Source organism: Aquarana catesbeiana, linkage group LG02 (assembly GCF_042186555.1).
Source record: "Aquarana catesbeiana isolate 2022-GZ linkage group LG02, ASM4218655v1, whole genome shotgun sequence".
In the NCBI taxonomy this organism is placed as follows: domain Eukaryota; kingdom Metazoa; phylum Chordata; class Amphibia; order Anura; family Ranidae; genus Aquarana; species Aquarana catesbeiana.
This window is the reverse complement of record NC_133325.1, coordinates 606,513,273-606,535,619: the sequence shown is the minus strand read 5'-3', so window position 1 is coordinate 606,535,619 and position 22,347 is coordinate 606,513,273. Positions and strand designations below refer to the sequence as shown.

At 41.8% G+C, this 22,347-nt stretch overlaps 1 protein-coding gene across 2 annotated transcripts in view; it reads right to left on the bottom strand.

Moving 5' to 3' along the window:
* The window catches only part of MID1 (midline 1), a 659,238-nt gene that overhangs the window by 84,834 nt on the left and 552,057 nt on the right, over window positions 1-22,347 (bottom strand). For both annotated transcript variants that reach the window (XM_073616351.1, XM_073616350.1), the window contains exon 4: window positions 3,329-3,436. In XM_073616351.1, coding sequence (XP_073472452.1) covers window positions 3,329-3,436 — 108 coding nt within the window. The remainder of the gene's footprint in view (window positions 1-3,328; window positions 3,437-22,347) is intronic.

Genomic DNA, 22,347 nt, shown 5'->3' with positions numbered 1-22,347 from the left:
TCCTCAATGAGGCAAAGTCGGCCTGTACCTTTAGCAGAGAAACAGCCTCAAAGCATAATGTTTCTACCTCCGTGCTTGACTGCAGGGATGGTGTTCTTAGGGTCATAGTCAGCATATTTCATCCTCCAAACACGGAAAGTCAAGTTAATGCCAAAAAGCTCAATTTTGGTCTTATCTGACCACAGCACTTTCTCCCAATGCTTCTCTAAATCAATTAGATGTTCATTGGCAAACTTCATGTACATGTGCCTTCTTGAGGAGGGGGACCTTACGGGCACTGCAGAATTTCAATCCATAGCGGCGTATTGTGTTATCAATGGTTTGTTTGGTGACTCTGGTCCCAAGTGCCTTTAGATCATTCACAAGCTCCTCCCATGTAGTTCTGGGCTGATCCCTTACTTTTCTCATGATCATCCTTACCCCATGAGGTGATTTCTTGCATGGAGCTCCAGACCAAGGGTGATTGATGGTTATTTTGTATTTCTTCCATTCTTGAATGATTGCTCCAACAGTTGTCTCCTTCTCACCAAGCTTCTTGCTGATGGTCTTGTAGCCTATTCCAGCCTTGTGCAGGTCTACAATTATGTCCCTGACGTCCTTTGACAGCTCTCTGGTCTTGCCCATGATGGTGAGGTTTGAACAGAAGAAAGAGATTCTGTGGGCATGTGTCTTTTATACACATAACGAGTTGTCATTAGGAGCATCTTCTTAAATTGACTATAGACAATAGACTAATCTGTGTACCACATGAGCACATACTGTAGCCAGTCTGTGGGAGCCAGAATTATTGTTGGTTGGTAGGGGATCAAATACTTATTTTACTCACTGAACTGCAACTCAATTTATAACATTAATAACGTGTTTTTTTCTGGATTTTTGGTTGATATTCTGTCTCTATCATTTAAAATACACCTATGATAACAATGATAGACCCTTCATTTCTTTGTAAGTAGGCAAACTTACAAAATACGCAGGGGATCAAGTAATTATTTCCCCCACTATATAGGCATTGGTTGGCAGGATTGTGGATGATGTATATGTGTGACCTAGGTTTCTCACATAAAACATGGGGAGGAGTTCAAGGATTTGTGTGCGTTAAAGGGAAAGCAAACTTTTTTTATTTTCTCAGATCCTAAAAATTTCTGAGCTAGGTCCTGAAGCCCAGAGGATTTGTAGAGTTTTGGGTGGAATGAGGCCTTCATCCCTGGGTTCACATTTTACCCATTAGTCAGACCTCAATAATTAGTCTCAGCTGTCCATAGGCCTTTATAAAATATATATGTGAGCTGATTGATGCTCAGGGCGCTCTCTCTACTGCAAGACCCTGCAGCTGGGTAAAAAAGTTGACCTCTCACAGAATGCTAAAAACGTACATGTAGTAAGATATTTTAGTGTAGTTTAGTTAGTGGCTCAGACATGCACATATTTTGTTTGTTTTTGGACTTACTGTACAAAACCCTCCTGCATTGCAAAGTGTTGTCTGAATATAAGTGCAGGACAAACCTACTTGGACTGTTCCACATTGTCCCTGTCTGATGTATAGGTTACCATTGCCATTACCAGTTTTCCCTTTACAATATACAATGCTGTGAAAAAGTATTTGCCCCTTGCTGATTTTTAATTTTTTTTGGCGCATTTCTCACACTTAAATGATTCAGATCAAACAAATTTTAATATTACACAAAGATAACCCGATTAAATACAAGATGCAGTTTTTAAATTATTATTTCATTTATTAAGGGAAAAATGCTGTTCAAACCTGCCTGGCCCTATGTGAAAAAGTAATTGCCCCCTGCTATGCTGAATCATGAATGAACTGTGATTAACCACAATTTTTTGGAAAGCTGAGTTAAATTTCACTTTGCGACACCCAGGCCTGATTACTGCCAAACCTGTTAAATCAAGAAATCACATAAATAGAAGCTGTCTGACAAAGTGAAGCATGCTAACAGATCACAAAAAGCCACACATCATGCCACAATCTAAAAAAATCAAGAACAGATTAGAAACAAAGTGATGTACACTGTCTAGGAAGGGTTTCAAAGCCATTTCTAAAGCTTTGGAACTCCAGTGAATCAAGGGGGGGGGGGGGGAGACATTATCCACAAATGGAGAAAACTTGGAACAGCAGTGAACCTTCGCAGGAGTGGCTGGCCTACAAAAATTACTCCAAGAGCATGATGACGACTCATTCAGGAAGTCATAAAAGAACCCAGAACATCTAAAGAACTGCAAGCTTCACTTGCCTCAGGTAAGATCAGTGTTCATGATTCAATAAGAAAGAGACTAGGCAAAAATGGCTTCCATGGGAGAGTTCCAAGGCCAAAGCCACCGCTGACCAAAAAGAACACAAAGGCTCATCTCACATTTACCAAAAAACATCTTGATCATCCCCAAGACTTTTAGGCAAATATTCTGCTTATTGACGAGACAAAAATTAAACTTTTCGGAAGGTGTGCCTCCCGTTACATCTGGCATAAAACGAATAAAGCATTTCATAACAAAAACATCATACCAACAGTCAGACATTGTGGTGGTAGCGTGATGGTCTGGGGCTGCTTTGCAGCTTCAGGACCTGGACGACTTACCATAATTGATGGAACCATGAATTCTGAGCTCTACCAGAAAATCCTAGAGGAGAATGTCTGGCCATCAGTTCGTGACCTCAAGCTCAAGTGCACTTGGGTTCTGCAGCAAGACAATGATCCAAAACACAACAGCAAGTCCACCTCCAAATGGTTCAAACAAAGCAAAATTTAGGTTTCGGAGTGGCCTAGTCAAAGCCCTGGACTTAAATCCAACTGAGATGCTGTATCATGACCTTACACAGGCCGTTCATGCTGGAAAATTCTCCAATGTGGTGCTGAATTAAAACAATTCTGCAAAGAAGAGTGGGCCAAAATGTGAAAGACTCATTGCCAGTTATCGTAAATGCTTGATTGCAGTTGTTGCCGCCAAGGGTGACACAACCAGTTATTAGGTTTAGGGGCAATTACTTTTTTACATAAGGTCAGGCAGGTTTGGAAAGCTTTTTTGCCTTAATAGATGAAACCATCATTTAAAAACTGCATTTTGTATTTACTTGAGTTATCTTTGTGTGTTAAATGATGATCTGAGTCATTTAAGTGTGACAAATATGCAAAAAAATACAAAATCAGAAAGGGGGCAAATACTTTTTCACAGCATTGTATATATATATATATATATATATATATATATATATATATATATATATATATATGCAATTACAGTATATTACATAAATCACATTCGTTACTGCACTTGCATAGGAAATACATTTCATTGCTTATTAAGAGTTTACATTTACCTTTCCTTCCTTAATTTTTGTTCCAATAATTTGTCTTCTCTGTTGGATAATTTCAATCAATTGATCACTCTCCTCCATGAGTTTCCCTTCTTGACGTGATGCATTCACCTGAATAAGAAAATAAAGGGAAAATGTCACACTATCACAATATCAGAACATTAGCTGTGCAACTAATGTGATCAAAGGGCTTGTACATTAGTATTTCCACCTGGGATAGTCATGGCTTCAGTACCACCTATCAGTGCACAGATGGATACTTAGAACAGCAACACTTATGGCCCGTACAATTGATCCGAAAATTGGACGAAAAATACCGCTTTCGATGCAATCATACGATAATCGGATCGTTGGTACGGAGCTTCCGAGAGCCGATCACGACAATTCATCCGATATTATTCGATCGGACAAGCATGAACATTTTCCTCGTACGATACCAGATCGTATGATTTTCGTTTACTCAGTACAGTTGTCCAAAAATACAACACACATACATTACAACACATGACATCACTTCCGATTTTTTTTTTCTGTTGTATGAGAATTTTCGTGACTTTAGTAACCTCTTCAATTACTACTTGCGACTATTAAGCGAAAAAAGCCAGACAATCTGTCGTCCGGTTTTCGGATCATGTGTACGGGCCATTAGAGATCAACAAAGGCCATCAGAGGTTTATTTACTTATTGGGCCTTTTTTTAAACAAGCCAAGAAGTGTTGAATCTGCCTATACACCGCAAGTGCTGTCAGCAGAACTGTGTAAGAAATCATCACCCATCAGCAAGTTGTTTGGTATGTATATGGCAATCGTTGTGTTACAAGATTCTACTTCTCGCTTGTTGGCAATCCATGCCTCAGAGCAACCATTCAGATTCAAATCTGCTCTTGAATAATAATATTTAAAAAGCATTATAATTCCAGAACAAGTTGTACATGAAAGGGAACCTAATAAGGTACTCAAGCCCCACTAGTAACAACAACAACAAAATCTAGACAAAACACACACTAATGGCCCGTACACACGATCCGAATAACGTACGAAAACGGTCGTCCGAGGAAGGATCGTACAATATTCGGATTGCGTGTACACTGCTTTCGACAGCCGATCACGACCGTTCATACGATATTATTCGATCGCACATACCCGAAAAATGTCCTCGTAAGATTCCAGATCGTACGATTTTCGTTTAGTCAGTTAGGCCTTATTCAAATGAGAGCTTTAGCTGCAGCGCCCCATGTGAATGAGCACTAACACATCTAAAAAAACATATATTGATAATAAAAAACAATTAGTATATAGTAAAAAGAAGTACAAGAATGAATAATAATAATATTGAGCAAAAATTTAGCAGTTATTTAGTATATTGCTTAATGGGTGCATTTGCCCAAGCAGTAGTAAATATGCTGCATATTTCTGTTGCCCAGGATGTCCTGGAGCTGAGCACAGCTGCCGATAGACATGAATAGGCGAAGGCAGCTGTACGCAGCCATGCACCGCTATTATTGCAAAGTAGCACATGCGCACAGACATGTTTCAAACGCATCCTACCTGCATTTAGGGCATTATCTCTGTGCATTGCAATCTCTTAAAGGTTTTTACATTTACATTTAATGAAGATCATCTTAATGCAAGCAATCTTTCAATGTGAGGTATTAAATTTTATAAAAATGTTATTTCTATTTCTATTTTGTAATTATCCACTTCCATGCCGGGCCAATTCTGACATTCCTCTCCTGCACGTAGAAATCATAATAATCATTTTTTGCTAGAAAATTACTCAGAACCCCCAAACATTATATATATTTTTATCAGAGACCCTAGGGTGGTTGTTGTAATTTTTTATGTCACATGGTATTTGCGCAACAATTTTTCAAACGCAATTTTTTGGGGGAAAAAAACACTTTCATGGATTAAAAAACAAAAACAAAACAAAAAACACAGTATTTACCACCAATGTTTTTGTATAATGTGATGATGTTACACCCAGTAAATAGATACCTAACGTGGATTAAAAAAACAAAAAAACTAAATAAAACACAATATTTACCACCAATGTTTTTGTATAATGTGAAAGATGATGTTACACCGAGTAAATAGATACCTAACGTCTCATGCTTTAAAATTGCGCACACTCATAAAATGATGCCAAACTTCGGTATCTAAAAATCTCCAAAGGCTACAATTTAAAAAAAATTACAGGTTACCAGTTTAGAGTTACAGAGGAGGTCTTGTGCTAGAATTATTGCTCTCGCTCCAACATTTGCGGTGATACTTCACATGTGTGGTTTGAACGCCATTTACATATACGGGGGCAACCGACATATGGGTTTGCAAGCACAAGGGGACTTCAGTCCCGGAAGATTTTACCCCCTTCCTGACCAGAGCACTTTTTACAATTTGTTGGCTGACAATTGCGTGTGACAATTGCGTGGTTGTTCGACGCTGTACCCAAACGAAATTTGTGTCCATTTTTTCCCACAAATACAGCATTCTTTTGGTGGTATTTGATCACCTCTGCGGTTTTTATTTTTTGCGCTATTAACAAAAAAAGAGTGACAATTTTGAAAAAAAAACAGTATTTGTTACTTTTTGCTATAATAAATATCCCCAAAATTAAAAAAAAAGAAAAATTTCTTCATCAGTTTAGGCCAATATATATTCTTCTACATATTTTTGGTAAAAAAAATTGCAATAAGCGTATATTGATTGGCTCGCGCAAAAGTTATAGCGTCTGCAAACTATGGGAACGATTTATGGCATTTTTATTATTTTTTTTTTTTTTTTTTACTAGTAATGGCAGCTATCTGCGATTTTTAGCGGTACTACGACATTGCGACGGACAGATCGGAGACTTTTGACACTTTTTTGGGACCATTGGCATTTATACAGCGATCAGTGCTATAAAAATGCACTGATTACTGTGTAAATGTCACTGGCAGGGAAGGATTTAACACTAGGGGGTGATCAAGAGGTTAATTGTGTATTCCCTCAGTGTGTTCTAACTGTATGGGGATAGGATTGACTAGGAGAGGAGACATATCGTTTTTTCTACTTAGTAGGAACAATCGATATGGCTCCTCTCCTCTGACAGCACAGGGATTTGTGTGTTTACACACATAAATCCCTGTGCTGGCACTCGTGCACGCGATCACGCGTGGCCGGCGGTGATTGTGCCCGCCAGCCACGCGCATCGGGTCCCCCGCCATGCAGAGGGCGCGTGCCCTCTGGTGGCCGAAAAAGGGTAGGACGTACCTAAACAGGATTTCGCCCAGGAGAGCCATTGTGCGGCAGTATATTTTCATTCCATTTTTACACTTTGCCTTTAAAATTTTATTTTTTGATCACTTTTATTCCAATTACAAGGAATGTAAACATCCCTTATAATAGGAATAGGGCATGACAGGTAATCTTTACGGAGAGATCTGGGGTCTATAAGTCCCCACACCTCTCCTCTAGGCTGGAGAGGTGTTTACATCTGCCAGTGCCGGAAGTGACGTCATGACGTCGCTTCTGGCCTCCGAGGATCAAAGAAATGGCCAGGAAACATCTGGTCCACTGTCAGTTCTATGGTAAACGGCCACAACCGGCGCATTCATTCTTTGGCTCCCCAATCGCACGAGCGAGCCCAGAGAAGCACCAGAGTGCGGTAGGAGGGGGGTCGTCCCGCCACCTGTAAAAGCAATCAAGCGCTAAACAGCCACTAAGATGGCATTTACATGTGAGGGAATCGCCGGCTATAAAAATTATATATATATATATATATATATATATATATATATATATATATATATATATATATATATATATATCCGGATGATGTCTGTAGCTGCAAGCATCATTCAGATATCTCTACTCAAAGTGTAGGACGTCATATGAAGTGGTTAGCACTTCTGCTTAGCAGCACCAGGGCTGTCATTTTGAATCTCAACCTGCACGGAGTTTGCATGTTCTTCCTGTGCCTGCGTGGGTTTCCTCCAGGTACTGTGGTTTTCTTCCAAACTCCAAAGATATGTTGGTAGGTTAATTTGACCTTGTCAAAAATTGTCCCTGGTATGTATGAATGTTAGTTAGGGACCCTAGATTGTAAGCTCCATGATTGTAAGCTCCATGAGGGCAGGGACTGATGTGAATGTATAATATATGTAAAGTGCTGCATAAATTGACAGCGCTATACAAGTACCTGTAATAAATAAAAACATTTTGCCGCTGACTGAAACCAAAACAAATCATGTGATATACTCAATGGTATGCCCCCTGATAGCCATGTGACAGCACTGGGACCCGGCAATTGGCCTTTCAGGACCTGATAACTGATTTGTGGGTAGGTAATGGGCCTATCACATGGTTCCTCTACCAAACACAGAACTCAGGCATTTGTAGGGGATGTGAGTTTTAATTTTTATGATGAGTTTGCTTTAAGGCTTCTATGGTAATATATGCCAAGAGGACAATAGATTAATCATTTTTCACGTATAATGTGTTGACATGATATATATTTAAGTGTGTGTTTGTAAAGCAGATTTCATTTGTTTATACTGCTATTGAAAGCATCTCATTGTCTTGACCAAAGGATTTCTACCTTTATGAAAATCTCTTAGAGAGAATACCAATGCCTTGTCTAGACGAAGTTATGATTGGGACGGTCAGTTGATTTACTTAGTATATTTACAGTGCAAAGGTCCAGATTCCAGCTTCTATCTACATCCTGAGCTGCGCCCATCCTCAAGCATTTCCCTGCACAGTTATCACAAGCAGGGAAAAAGGTTACAAAACTGTTTATGACCGCAAATGGAATACCCAGTATAAACATGTCATAATTACTCAAAACAGACATGCAAGGTAAATGTCAAAAATGTTTATGCAATAACATATAGACTATAAAAGAAATAAGTAAATAACCTCTCTGATTTATTATTCCATACTTACACCAGGTTTCAGGTTGATTCAAGGATGCATTACTACATGTATAACATATATAGTACCTGACATTTTGCTAAAATATGAAATGTATTTATGTATCTGTAACACTGCTCAGAATGCTTCAACTTATATTATATATTTAGAGGTCTAGTACGTTTAAGAGAGGATGGCTACATATAGTGGCACCATGGGTAACAAAAGTAGCCACCATACTCCTAGGACAGGGGTCTCCAAATGTTCTAAGCAAAGGATTAGTTTACTGTTCTTCAGACTTTAGGGGGCCAGAGTGTGGCCAGTGGTAGCAGAAAATGCCCCAAGATCAGTGGTGGTAAACAATGCCCTATCCTTGGTATATGGGGGAGGGGGAATAGTGCCCCATCATTGGTCTCTGGGGGAGAAATAGTGCTCCGTCAGTGAGAGTAATAGTATCCCATTGTTAGGCTGCTATTACACTGGGGCCTCACCGCGTTAGCAAGGTGCTTTTAACCCAAGAAAAGATTAAAACCACCCATGTTGCGGCGCTTTTGAAGTGCTTCGGAAGCACTGCCCAAGCATTCCAATGGGCAGGGGTGGTTTATGAGCGCTATATACTGCTCTCCCAAAGCGCCCAAGAGATGCGGCTTGCAGGACTTTTTTTCCTGTCCCGCAAGTGCACCGCCCCAGTGTGAAAGCACTTGGGCTTTCACACTGGGGTGGCATGAGAGGCAGTTTTCAGGCACTTTACAGGTGCTATTTTTAGCGCTAAAACGCCTTCAGTGTGAAAGTACCCTTAGTGTCAGTGAGGGGAGCAATGCCCTAATGGTCAGATAAGGGCAATCAAAGGACCACATCCGGCCCCTGGGCCTCAGTTTGGAGACTCCTGTCCTAGGGCATAGTAAAAATGTGTCACAGAATGTCCAGGAAATACATGTATGGGGATCTTCACAAGTAAGTTTACAAATGTCAAAATAGTTCAGATAGTTAGTAGCATGTTAGAAATACGTGAAATACAATATAGAAATGAATACATGATTTTACATTTTGCTCAAAGATACACTTTATAGATACAATTTTGTTGTATCTATTGTTGTGACAGTGCTAGGCCCTGCAATGGTGTTAGAAGAGGTGAACGGCTCAAAGGAGGTCCCTCAGATACAGATGGAGGAGCTCCAGAATATCTGTTTTTTGTTTTTTTTTGTAAATTCGTTTTAGTGTTTTTTTTTCAGAGGTAAAGATTGGTGCACAAAACAGAGCCTCTAAGCATACACCGGCTCGAAAAATAACACTAACATAGTCCAAATAGTGACACCAATTACCTCAGATCAGAAACATTATAAACAAAGACTTACACTTTACACTGCTCGTATCCACCAGATAAGTAGGATAAATAGTATAGCATATCAAATTCAACAAACACCATTCTTAGGGCAATAAATAGAAGGGTGTAATGTGTACTGGGTCTGTAACACTAAAGGATAATAATGAAGAAAAATGGCTAGAAGGCTTTTAGGCACAAACTAGTAGAAATCAGCAAGAAGCTAACTGGCGTCTTAGTAATTATTGAGTGGAATTGTGTGCGATTCAAGCCATATTTTGTCAAATTTGGCTGAGTATCCCCTGGAGTGGTACAAGGCCTTTTTATAGTGGAATAGCAGAATTAATCAAGGCCTTCCAAAAGTTTAAAGTGGAGTTCCACCCAAAAGTGGAACTTCCACTCTTCAGATTCCTCCCCCCCTCCGGTGACACAGTTGGCACCTTTCAGGGGGGAGGGGGGTACAGATACCCGTATAATTACAGGTATCTGTACCCACTTCCGGCATAGATAGCCGCAGAATCTGCGGTTATTTACGCCACTTCCTGCTCCCTCCCCGCTGCCTGCTGGGAAACACACGGGTCCCAGAGGCAGCAGAGACCATCCATATTGCGCTGCGCGACTCGCGCATGCGCAGTAGGGAACCGGGAAGTGAAGCCGCACGGCTTCACTTCCTGATTCCCTTACCGAAGATGGAGGCGGCAGCACCCGAGGACGGAGAGACGCTTCGGCCTCGGGTGCCGACATCGCGGGCGCCCTGGACAGGTAAGTGTCCATGTTTTAAAAGTCAGCAGCTGCAGTATTTGTAGCTGCTGACTTTTAAAAAAAAAATTTTCGGCGGCGCTCCGCTTTAAGAGGGCACATCGGGTTGCTTCATAATATCTGTTTTAAAAGGAGAAAATTGGGTTTTCAGTTAAGTTTTGTGACTCCCGAATTGGGTTTGGAGTTCAGAGACTTTGAGGAGCTCTGGGAGGGAATAAGCCTCTAACCCTGTGTCCAGGTCTTACTGGAGACAAGAAAGCTGAGTGTGCACAGCTGTTATAGTCAAGAACCTAGCAGTGATTTGGGCGTCTACCAGAAGACAAGTTGAGTCCCCTGCCCAGAGGTCAGGGCGAGGGTCAGATCAGCAGGAAACTGCAAGAAAGAGAGAGCAAACAGGAGTACACAGTGTTGTACATGAGCACAGCGAAGTTGTAAGATGGTCTGAGGGACCAGACATAAGACCTAAGCTTGAGGCATGAGCAGTGGTACTGCAAGAAGAAGCCAGGAGGCTTAATAACAATTTGCTCTTATGCTTTGATATGGTGTTGGGAACCCCTGTGAGGGTAACGCCAAAGTTACTTTTGAACTCTTACTTTTCCTGAAACAGCATTCCCTGGCTGGTTTGAACTCACTGGAAAGCACTACACATTGAGCGAAAACCCTGCAATATCACACCATTCAAACAAGTGCAGTCAAAGCACACACACAACGCTTCACAGGGTAATTGGAGCATACTTTCCGAAGCCTGTGCTGTGTAACTTCCTCTTTCTATCTGCGCATGTTGCATGTCTTTCACTTTCACTGCCATTTTTTTTTCACCCTAAAGCATTCTGTATGAGAAGGAAAGCAAACAGCATGCATTGCTCTTGAGGATTCCTCTACTTAAACAGTAGATTTAGTGACTATTGCAGAGCAGTATTGCATGGATGGAAAGAAATATTGATCAGGTAGGCCTGTGCCCCCATATGCACATCAAGCCTTCATATCCAATGGAGTGTGCCTTTAACATATGTCGTATAAGTGTGTGCATCTGCATATGATTCCTTTCTCATTTGTTACCTTAATACTTCAGGACCTTTATACCACCCAAAAAGAAAATGTAGAATGTAGGTGTGTGTCCACATGAAATAAACCAGATAACTCTGTATATTGTCATGGCTTTCCGAATATTGTCTTTGCCAGTAAACAAATTCAGCTGCAAAATTCTCACTTGTAATTGCCACTCTGAGTCCCTGGTCATGATGACATGGTATCGAATGTGACATGTTTACATCTACATCCATATTTCAAATGTGCCAGAGCTTTTGAAGCCTTGGGTGACCTGAAGCAGAAAAGTTCTAAAGAATACAAACACTTGTAAAATCAGATACCAGACATACTGGAGAAAAATCCAACAAAAGCCAAAAAATATAACAATGAAAGCCTTTGCAAGGCTTGCAAGTAAATGATACAAAGCAAATGGAGCATACATTCTTGGGTAGAGCTGAACAGATACAGTAATTGTGTGGGTCAGAACTCAAACAGAATTTGACCATTTTGCTATAATTTGGGGTATGGTGGGAAAAGGCACTTCATTTCATCAGCAGTCACCACTTTACTATATTAATTGCGCAAACCATTCCTCAGTCAAATTAGTAAAATGTCCAATGATCACCCATCATAATACAATTATAGCTATAATTTTCCAGCTATAAGCAGTGGTCCTATAATTGGGATCACTATTACTGCATGAGCTTCCTGTTGAGGGGTGCCCATGCTCACTCTGCTCACTAAAATGATAAGTGTACTTTGCGCCAATGTTTACCAGCTCACTAATATGGTAATTTCCATTATTGGGTTCATCAGCATTTAAAGAGAAACTTCACCAAAATCACCAAAAATAAAAATAGGGTAACCAATAAAACTGCAGTGAAATGGCAAATTAAAATGAGATATTTACTGTGAGTGGCATGCTTTGCGCCAATGTTTACCAGCTCACTAATATGGTCATTTTCATTATTGGGTTCATCAGCATTTAAAGAGAAACTTCACCAAAATCACCAAAAATAAAAATAGGGGAACCAATAAAACTGCAGTAAAAAGGCAAACTAAAATGAGAGATTTACTGTGAGTGGCATGTTTAGTTTCTGTGTATACTTTAAAGTTTTTATATGCACTGTTCATATCCCAGCAGTTATTTCCACTAAGAGCAAAGGATGATGAAGATCTTCCTTTACATCCTGGAATTCTTTGCTGTCCCTCATGGTGACGCATTGGAAGATCCTGCATCAGCGACACTATAGTAGGGAAACTTTTTGTTTACTCTGCCATAATAAAAAGGAAAAATGGGGCTATTGCCCAATATCTCCCTGGAAGGCATTAACAATATTTTAATGCTAGGAAGCTAGGAAGCACTGGCTACATCACCAGTACCCAAGAAAACAAGGAAGCACAATGTAAAAAAAAAGTAGCGTTGCACCAATTCGGGTATCGGCGCCAATACTAAGCATTTGCACTAGTACTTGTAAAACCAATACATTCAAGTCCACAGACTGTAACCAATGCCTTTACAGAGAGAAACATAGAAGGACCTTGTGCGAGGGTGTGGCTGTGTGAGACGTGACATCCAGACCGCAGAAACTCTGGCAAGTGCTCTACAGCTACATGACCAGGGCAGAAGCAAGTGAGCTGTTATGTGTGAAAAATAAATGCATCCAAGGGGAATGATTAATTTTATGGTTGCTGGCCTACCATTACACTACCAGGGTAGAGGCACAGCAGCAGTCTACAAAAAAATGGTCACATGACACTAAAAATAGATATTGATATTGGCAAAAAAAGTATGTGCATCCCTAATAAAAAGGTAAGTTCACAAAGAAAGCTTTTATTTTACATGTACATGTAATGTGATTACAGATCAGCATGCAAAGCTGGATGCACTGGCGGTTGTTAGTATTTTTAGGGGAAAGGGTCTGCTTTAGGCTACACGGACACAGGCATAAGTGCAGCTGTAATCTTATGTAAACACCATTGACACGCACATTGACATATTTACCTTAATAAAAAAAAAAAAAATAACACCTGCGCATTAGGGAAAATACCTCTATGCACATGCAAACACAAGCAACAACGCTTACACAAGATTACAGGCGTACAGCGTATTTTGTAATATAGTAAAATGGACAGAAATATGCTGCAGCTGGGACTCATTGGTTTTGCAAATATAGGCATATATTATACTGTGCAGCCAAATGCCCATATTTATGCCTGTGCGCATGTAGCCTTTCACTGGTGGCTTTACCAAGAGAAAACAAGCATTCTCATTGATTGGAGCCATATGGCATATAAACAAGGACAGTTGGTCTATGGTACTTCCTAGCTTACATGTAGCAAAGCTGTGACAACGGTAGGGAGAGCATGCTGCGCATGTGCAGATTTATGGATGAGCAATACAGCAGCTTCATACTCTTTCCTGTGATGATGAAGGCACACTCAGCGTACCATCCATCCTAGCTTATATGCAGAATGGCGCCAATCAATGTGAACACCATTTTTTTTAGGTCAGGCTTTGCAGAGGCTTCAGTAGGTATGCCATTTAAATGAAACTGCATTTCACTAAAATGCACCATGATTTCTAACCTACTGGGCCCCATGACTGTAGTGCAAATTTTATTATAAAGATAAACCAAACCTTTATAGATTACCTCCCTTTAATTGAGGCTTGAAAATTAAATACTCTTCTTTTTACCTTTTACATAATGCTTCTCTTCTTCTATTGTGTTTTTTTTTTAAACAGGACATGCTTAACATATATAGCCTATTTTGCTTTGTGTATTTTTAACTGATCCCTTCCTCCAAAAAACATTCCAACATTCTTAAAATAGCAACAGGTCACGGAAGGATTTAGGGAAATGCCAGATTTATCCCAAGGATTAGGAAACATCATCTATGGGAAGGAGGGAGAGGACGGTCCACTACAAAAGGAACTACGTTGAAACATTATGGGACGGAAAAGTCTTGCAATGCAATTCTCAGTTTAATGTGCAAGCTCATTAGGCCTATTGAATATGGTTAGAAACACTGTGCAAAGTACAGAAACCCATGTCTAGCCAGAATTCACATCTCTCCAATCAGTCTAGAAGTCTGGCTAACTGTTAAAGCATGGATATGAGGTCACCCCCGATCTCACAGAAGGATAGATATGGGGATATAGGGGATTTTAGCATGCCAGAAAAACTTACAATCATGTACAAAAACAAGGATAAGTAAAATCAACAATATTTATTATACACTGTTAAAATCAAGAGACATTTTGTTTGTCTAAAAGCATGTAGTAAACACTACCAAGCTTGTTATACAACCAGCAAAAGTAGGTTGAAGGTAAACAGAGGGTGGCGGGATCTACGCGTTTCACCCAAAATGGGCTTCTTCAGGATCCACTTCGTATTTACAGCTTTAACACTGGTGAGTAGTACAAAAAGTCCATGATACTAACATCAATACAGCATAGAGAAAGAAAAAAAAATGTACGGGAATACAACAAGATACCACCCACAGGAAGGGGAGAAAAAAAAGGGGGGGGGCACCAGGCTATAAAAGGAGTCACACTGGGCCAGACAGATTGGGGGAGGCAAGGGCAAAAAGCAACAGGGCACAAAAACCTTGTGGGATACGCACCAATATTTATACAAAGGAAAATGCTTGTTGGAAGAAATATCCGGTAGTATGTGAGAATCTGAGTAAATATAGACAGCAACAGCTGTAAATACGAAGTGGATCCTGAAGAAGCCCATTCTGGATGAAATGCGTCGATCCCACCACCCTCTGTTTACCTTCAGTGCTTTGCTGGTTGTATAACAAGCTTGGTAGCGTTTACTACATGCTTTTAGACAAAAAAAGTTCTCTATATTTTAACGGTGTATAATAAATCTTGTTAATTTTACTTATTCTTGTTTTTGTTTCACACGGCCATTCCGATCAGGTTTGCCTGTCAGTTTTTCAGGCGGACCTTATCGGAAGGTCCATTCATCCCTATGAACAAGCAGACTTGTGTCTGTTTACACCCACCTACCTATGGGTTCAATCAAGTCCGCAAAAAAAAAAAAAAAAAAAAACGGGAAGGTGACTCCCTCATCATCTATTGAGCTGGAGTGGATCAGAGGTAGTTGGGTGTAAATAGAGTCCATTTACTCCCAGGTGCCAATAGAGCGGAGCGGGCTCTGTCTGCATCCACTCTGCAGAAAATGTGTCACCCTCCCACTCTGCTCTGATCAACAGGAGATGAGTGAGCTGATCACCTGATGATCAGAGCAGGATCCGCCCTATGTAAAAAGGGGCCTAACTCATCCCAAGAGCCATCCCACTCATTACATTAGGGCTAAGGGGTTTTGAGAAGAGTACTTAGGCAGGGAGCTGTGATGTTATCAGGAAGTACACCACCTTGCTAGCCCCTCCCACCAGATATGACCTGCCTGCATTACATAGCATCCTCAGTACATTAACAAGCAGTGCGCCGTTTAGAAAAGAATGCTTACTTTTTCATTTGCTCATTTCACTGTCCCTCCACCCTCCATCCTGCAGATGGCAGGACAAACTGAATGTTGGATGCACAGACCCAGAAAGTCTCAAATGAGCATTGGCTTTGTTTTCTATTAATGCCTGCGTAGTCTGCTCTATCTAAGAGCTCACCATTTTGCAAGAGTGAAAGAGAGTGAACTGTCAATTATGTGATGCGAGTGCCATTTTGCCCATAGAGGACTTGCAGGTTGTGGACGAATGAGTAAGTTGGGGACAGTACTGGACTGTGGAGAGGGTAAGTAGAAAAGGCAATTGTTCTCTTAAGGGATGCACCGATACCGGTATAGGTATCGGTGCTGATACCAAGCATTTGCACTGGTATCAGTACTCGCGCAAATGCTCCCGATACCAAAACTGATACTTTGCGGTGCCATTTGTGTCAATACAAAATTAATGGGGGCAAATTGCACTGCAAAGAATCAAATGCAATGGCTATATATGTATAGAGAGGGAAAAGTGCCATCTAGTGAGCAGTTTATTAAAAATGTTAGAACTTACAGTAAATACCTGGCCAAGTTCAAAATATTCATAGGTGTCCCGGTCCCGCCAATGATAACAAATCACGGCCGCTGGAGGTGCTGGAGGAGATGTGGAGATGTGAAGGCAGTTTGCCCCCAAGCTGACATTCCACCCTATACCCACGGGGTCCCGGAACTTCTCCTCCAGCCCTGTGAGTACCTCTGTGATTTGCTATCATCAGCAGGACCGGGACACCTTTGAAGATATTGCATTTGGCCAGCTATGTACTGGAGGTTCTAACATTTTTAATAAACTGCTTCGTCCTATACACACACACACACACAGAAGCAGTGGGGGAAATCGCATGTGATTTGGACAGGAATCGCACCGCATTCCTGTTCTAATCGCACGTGATTCTTTGGAAAGTATTGGTACTCTGTATCAGTGAGCACTTGACCGAAAGTATCGGTACTCATACTTGCTGATTAAAAAAAAAATGGTATCTGTGCAATCCTAGTTTCCTTATACAGAAGGAGGAGAGAGAATCTAAAAATAAAAATGCATTCTTGGAGTTCTACTTTAATGCTGTGGTGGTTTCCCACAAAATACAAATGTCAAGCTAAAAGTTGTCACAGATCGTTCAGTTGTAAAAGGCATATTTTACATAAAGCTATAGTAGGAATGTGAATAAAAACGGGATGAAGGAAAAGCTTTGATGAATTCCCCTCATTGTCCTCATGGACAATAACAAGCTTCCTGGTTCCCAGCATAGTGTTCAATCCAGATCTCAACACCTGCACTTTCCGGCAAGTTTGGGATCAGCTGGTGTGTAGTTTGACAGTTAATGACGGGGAGATTTGGCAAGAAAAACAATAGGGAGACAAAGTACTTTTGACAGAACTCTACACATAAAAATCACATCCAAGCTTAATGAAGAGCTAAACAAGTTTGAATCACATGAAATAACGCGTAAAATATACTAAGGGAAATTATAGTAACTAACTGTCACCATGGCTGCCACACAACCTCCATAAACAGATACTTGAAGGGTCCAGAATAAATGTTAAAAACACATTTTTACAAAGTGATAAAGCAGTTATATCTATGTTATCACTTGCCCACTTGCCATGGAGGTAGACAGGCACAGCCCCCACAAGTATGCAACCTTTTAGTCAAAGAATTGCAAAATTTGCTAAGTATACAGAATGTCCAACTCCACTACCTGGTCCCCTGGTGCACAAATGTCCTTCTTTTTGGAATTGATGTGGGCTTTCTGGGTACTTAGGTCTGGTTTGATGGACCTTTTACACACCCTTTTTTCCCATATATGCACTCTTCCGTCCTTATCTTCTCTTTTCCTCATTTCCCCCGAAGAAATCCATCAGTCTAATAGAGAGGATCTGGACCACTCAGCCGACAAGTTATATTTTGTTCTAGTATCACCCTAGATTATTGTCTACTGACTCTATATCCAGTTGGTCAAAACGGTATCCCTATGCACAGATACAGTTATGATCTTGCACTTTAAAGTGGTTCTAAGGGCTCTTTTTTTTTTTAAATAAAAAGCATGTGTGTCTTTACAGAATTTGATTGCAAATGGCTCCTGCTGCTCTTAGCTAAGATTTTGAATGCAGGGAGAGGAGAGAGAAGAACTGAAGCTGGACACTCAGTTAAAGGATTTAGGGAAGGGGGTAGGGGAACAGCAACTGGAAGTGCTTTTTTTTTAACCTTATTGTGTAGAATTCATTGAAGTGATTGTAAAGGTAAATGAAAAAAATAATAACAAACATGTCTATACTTACCTGCTCTGTGCAATGGAATTGCACAGAGTGGCTGCGAACCTCGTCATTTTGGGTCCACCCGCCGGCATTCCTGGCCCCTTCCCTCTGTCCAGTGCTCCCATGGGAAGCCTCTTCCCATGGAGGCACTCGTGCTTGCTCGCTCCCAAGCCCTGCTGCTGCGTCCATTGACAGACTGCAGGACTCCACCCCGCCCCTCACCACTGGCTTTGATTGACAGCACTGGGAGCCAAAGGCTCCCGGTGCCCCAGCAAAGCCAGGGAGACCCAGGAGTGAGGGGAGGGAAGTCCCCTCCCGCCGCCCTCTGGTGCTTCTCCTGGCTCACCCGTGCGATTGGTGAGGCAGAGAACGAATCGGTCACCGCCAGAAGTTTACTATAGAGATTTCTGGTGACCAGATGGTCGCCAGTCATCGCTATGACCCTCGGAGGCTCAGACGCGACGTTATTACGTCACGTCTGGGCCAGTGCAAGTAAACAAAGCTAAGGACGCGGCTGTAAAGGCCAAGAGAGTTTTTTTTTTTATCTCAGCCTTTCCAGCCTGGAAGAAAAATGTGGGGTCTTATAAAGAGGAACTGTCACCCACTATTCCTATTACAAGGGATGTTTACATTCCTTGTAATAGGAATAAAAGTGATCACATTTTTTTTCTAAGGGAAAGTGTAAAAAAGAAATAAAAGTAAAATAAAAAAATTAAAGGGGCCCCGTCCCCGCGTGCTCGCACACAGAAGCGAACACACACGTAAGTCATGCCCACATATGTAAATGGAGTTCAAATCACACATGTGAGGTATCGCCGCGCGCGTTAGAGCAAAAGCAACAATTCTAGCCCAAGATGTCCTCTGTAACTCAAAACATGTAACCTGTAAATTATTTTAAAGCATCGCCTATGGAGATTTTTAAGTACCAAAGTTTGGTGCCATTCCACGAGTGTGCGCAATTTTAAAGCATGACATGTTAGTAATCTATTTACTCGGCGTAACATCATCTTTCACATTATACAAAAAAATTGGGCTAACTTTACTGTTTTGTTTTAATTCATGAAACTGTTTTTTTTTTCAAAAAAAAAAAAAGAAAACCATGTTTGTAAAATCATTGCACAAATACCGTGTGACATAAAAAGTTGCAATGACCTCCATTTTATTCCCTGGGGTCTAAACATAACACATATATATCACCTTCTTGCCGAGGTGATAGCCATCAGGAAGACTAGCTTGAATTTTGTTGATAGGTTCAAATGGTTGTTTCTGTAACACAGACAGCACCAAGTTCAAGTCCCAAGGACACATAGGTGACCTAATGGGGGGGGGAAGCAAGCGAGTTGCCCCCTGCATAAAGGTTTGGACCACTAAATGGGAGGCTAAAGGCCTTTGGAAGCATACTGATAGGGGCGAAACTTGACCTCTGATTCTAGTCAAAGCCAATTTGATTTCCACAGCTGACTGTAGAAAAGAGAGAATTCTCCCAATCACGTATTTCCGTGGATGCCATTTTTTGGCTTCACACCAAGCAATATAAGTCTTCCAGGCCTTATGATAGATCTTTCTAGTGACAGCTTTTCTAGCATTCACTAGGGTAGACACCGCTGGTCCAGAGATGCCACGGTCCTTTAACACCCTGGCTTCAATAGCCATGCCGTCAAATTTAGAGACTATAAATTGGGGTGGCATATAGGACCTTGAGACAGTAGATCGGGGCGACGTGGAAGCACCCATGGCCTGTCTATTGTCAGTCTCACAATCTCCGGGAACCAGGGCCTTCTGGGCCAGGCTGGTGCCACCAGAATGACTGGAACCCCATCTCTCCGAATCCTGCACAATAAATGTGGAAGGAGAGGGATCGGAGGGAAAGCATAAACCAGGGAGTACTGGCTCCATGGCACTACCAGAGCATCTGCTCCAATTGCCAGAGGATCTCTTGTTCAGGACACAAACTGCTGTAGCTTGTTGTTGAACCTGGATGCCAGTGGGTCGACCTCTGGCCATCCCCAATGTTGGCAAATTTCCTGTAACACCCCTGGGTGTAGGGACCATTCCCCCGGGCAGATCTGCTGGCGGCTGAGATAATCTGCCTTCAAGTTCTCTAGTCCCGGGATATGGACTGCTGATAGAATCGGCACATGTCCTTTTGCCCAGGCTAGTATGTGGTTCACCTCCTTTAGAGCTGAATGTGTCCTGGTACTGTCTTGGTGGTTTATATAGGCCACTGCAGTGGCATTGTCGGACTGAACCCTGATAGGGCAGTCCTGAAGCTCCACCGTCCATTCCAGGATGTTGATGGGCAGGATCTGTTCTGTCCTTGACCATTTCCCTTGAGCTGTGAGCCCCTCTAGGGTCACTCCCCAGCCTGAGAGACTGGCATCTGTAGTCAGTACTCTCCATGTTACCAGGAGGAAGGATCTTCCCTTTCGCAGGTTCTGATCTTGGAACCACCAGTTTAGGCTTAAGCGTGCCCAAGTAGATAAGCACATTGGATAATCCAGGGCTTGTCCTCTCGTGTTCCAAGCCAACAAGATGTTGTTGTAGAGGCCTGGAATGGGCATAGGGCACCGCCTCAAAGAAGGATACCATCCTCCCTAGAAAACTCATACAGATTGGAATGGAGGGTTGTCTGGTGCCCCTTATCTGACACACCTGATTCTTCAGGGCACAGATCCTTGCGGGGGGCAAGAATACTCTTGCTTGGACCGTATCTAGGATCAGACCTAAATACTTTAAACCTTAAGCTGGTTTCAAGGCTGACCTTTCAGTATTTCTGAGCCAGCCTAAGCTTTTCAAATACTGCACTGTGCATGTTATGCTCTGTTCTAGAGCCTGTAAAGATCTCTGAGCAGAAGGTCGTCAAGATACCCAAGCATCAGGATCCCATGAGCCCTTAAAAGACCCAATATTGGTGATAGGACCTTTGTGAACACCCGGGGAGCTGTAGCAATCCTGAAGGGTAGAGCCACAAACTGAAAATGACGTTCCTCTACTGCAAATCGCAGGAACCTCTAATGAGGCTGAAAGATAGGTACGTGTAAATACACATCTTTTATATCGATGGAGGCTAAAAAGTCTTCCATCTGGAGCGAGGCTACAATTGAGCGGACAGACTCCATCCGAAAAGACTAGATTAGTAGATACTGGTTCAAGGATCTTAAATGGGCCTTGTGACTACGTTTGGTTTTTAAACCGTAAAAAAGGTTCACTCTTTCAGATACAGGAGCCTGTACAATAACTTCTTGATGCACTAAATGATGTAGTGCCTGAAGCAATAAGTCTCTTTTTGGAGGATCCGGAGAACACTGGATCTTAAAAACCTCTGAGGGGGAACCCCCCGCAACTCCAGCTTGTAACTGCAGGATATAATTGAGGTGACCCACTTGTCCTGAATTATCGTTCTCCAAATGTCTGCAAGTGCACCAGCCTTCCCCCCACTCAATGGAGTGGGGGCATCCCCTCAAAGGGAGGGCTTGGTGCTGGGTTTAGAAGAATTTTGGACCCAGGGCTTTTTCTGGCCCTGGCTTTGCGGCTTGCCCCTAGCAGCCTTTTGGTGGTGGAACTGCCATGGCGCTGAGACATATCAGGAAGCAGTCCCTAAAGTTTTAAACAAGGGATGCCTGGGGCTTTTCTTCACAGGAAGTAGAGAACTCTTCCCTCCGGAAATCTTTTGGATATATTTGTCCAAATTATCACCAAATAAACATTCCCCGTGAAAAGGAAAACCTGCCAAAAACTTTTCACAAGGAAGCTCGGCTGACCAGTTCTTAAGCCACAAAAGTCTGTGCAGATGTACAGACAAGAGAGCCAAATGAGAAACCTGCTGTATTGAATCCTTTTAAGGCGTCAACAGCAAAACACAGCGCTCGAGGAATATCTGTCTTATTTTCAGGCAGATCATCCTCCTGGTTAGGCCTATCAGGCCGTTTGACCTGATCCTTTACAGACTGGCAGATACCAATTGCTGCAACTGCAGGCTGAATAGCTGAACTGGCCAAAGAAAAGGAAGCCTTTAATAATGACTCTAATTTCTTGTCAGCAGGGTCTTTAAAGCCCTGTGCGTTATCTACTGGACAAGTTAAGTTCTTGTTTAAGGAAAAGACTGCTGCATCTACGGCTGGCATGCTCCTTTTTTTAACAAACTTTTCATCCCTGGGATATAAAAGGGAAAACCTCTTGAGGAACAAAATCCTCTCAGGATGTTCCCAATCAGCATACACCACCTGTTCCAGCAAGGGGTGTAGGGGGAAAGCCTGT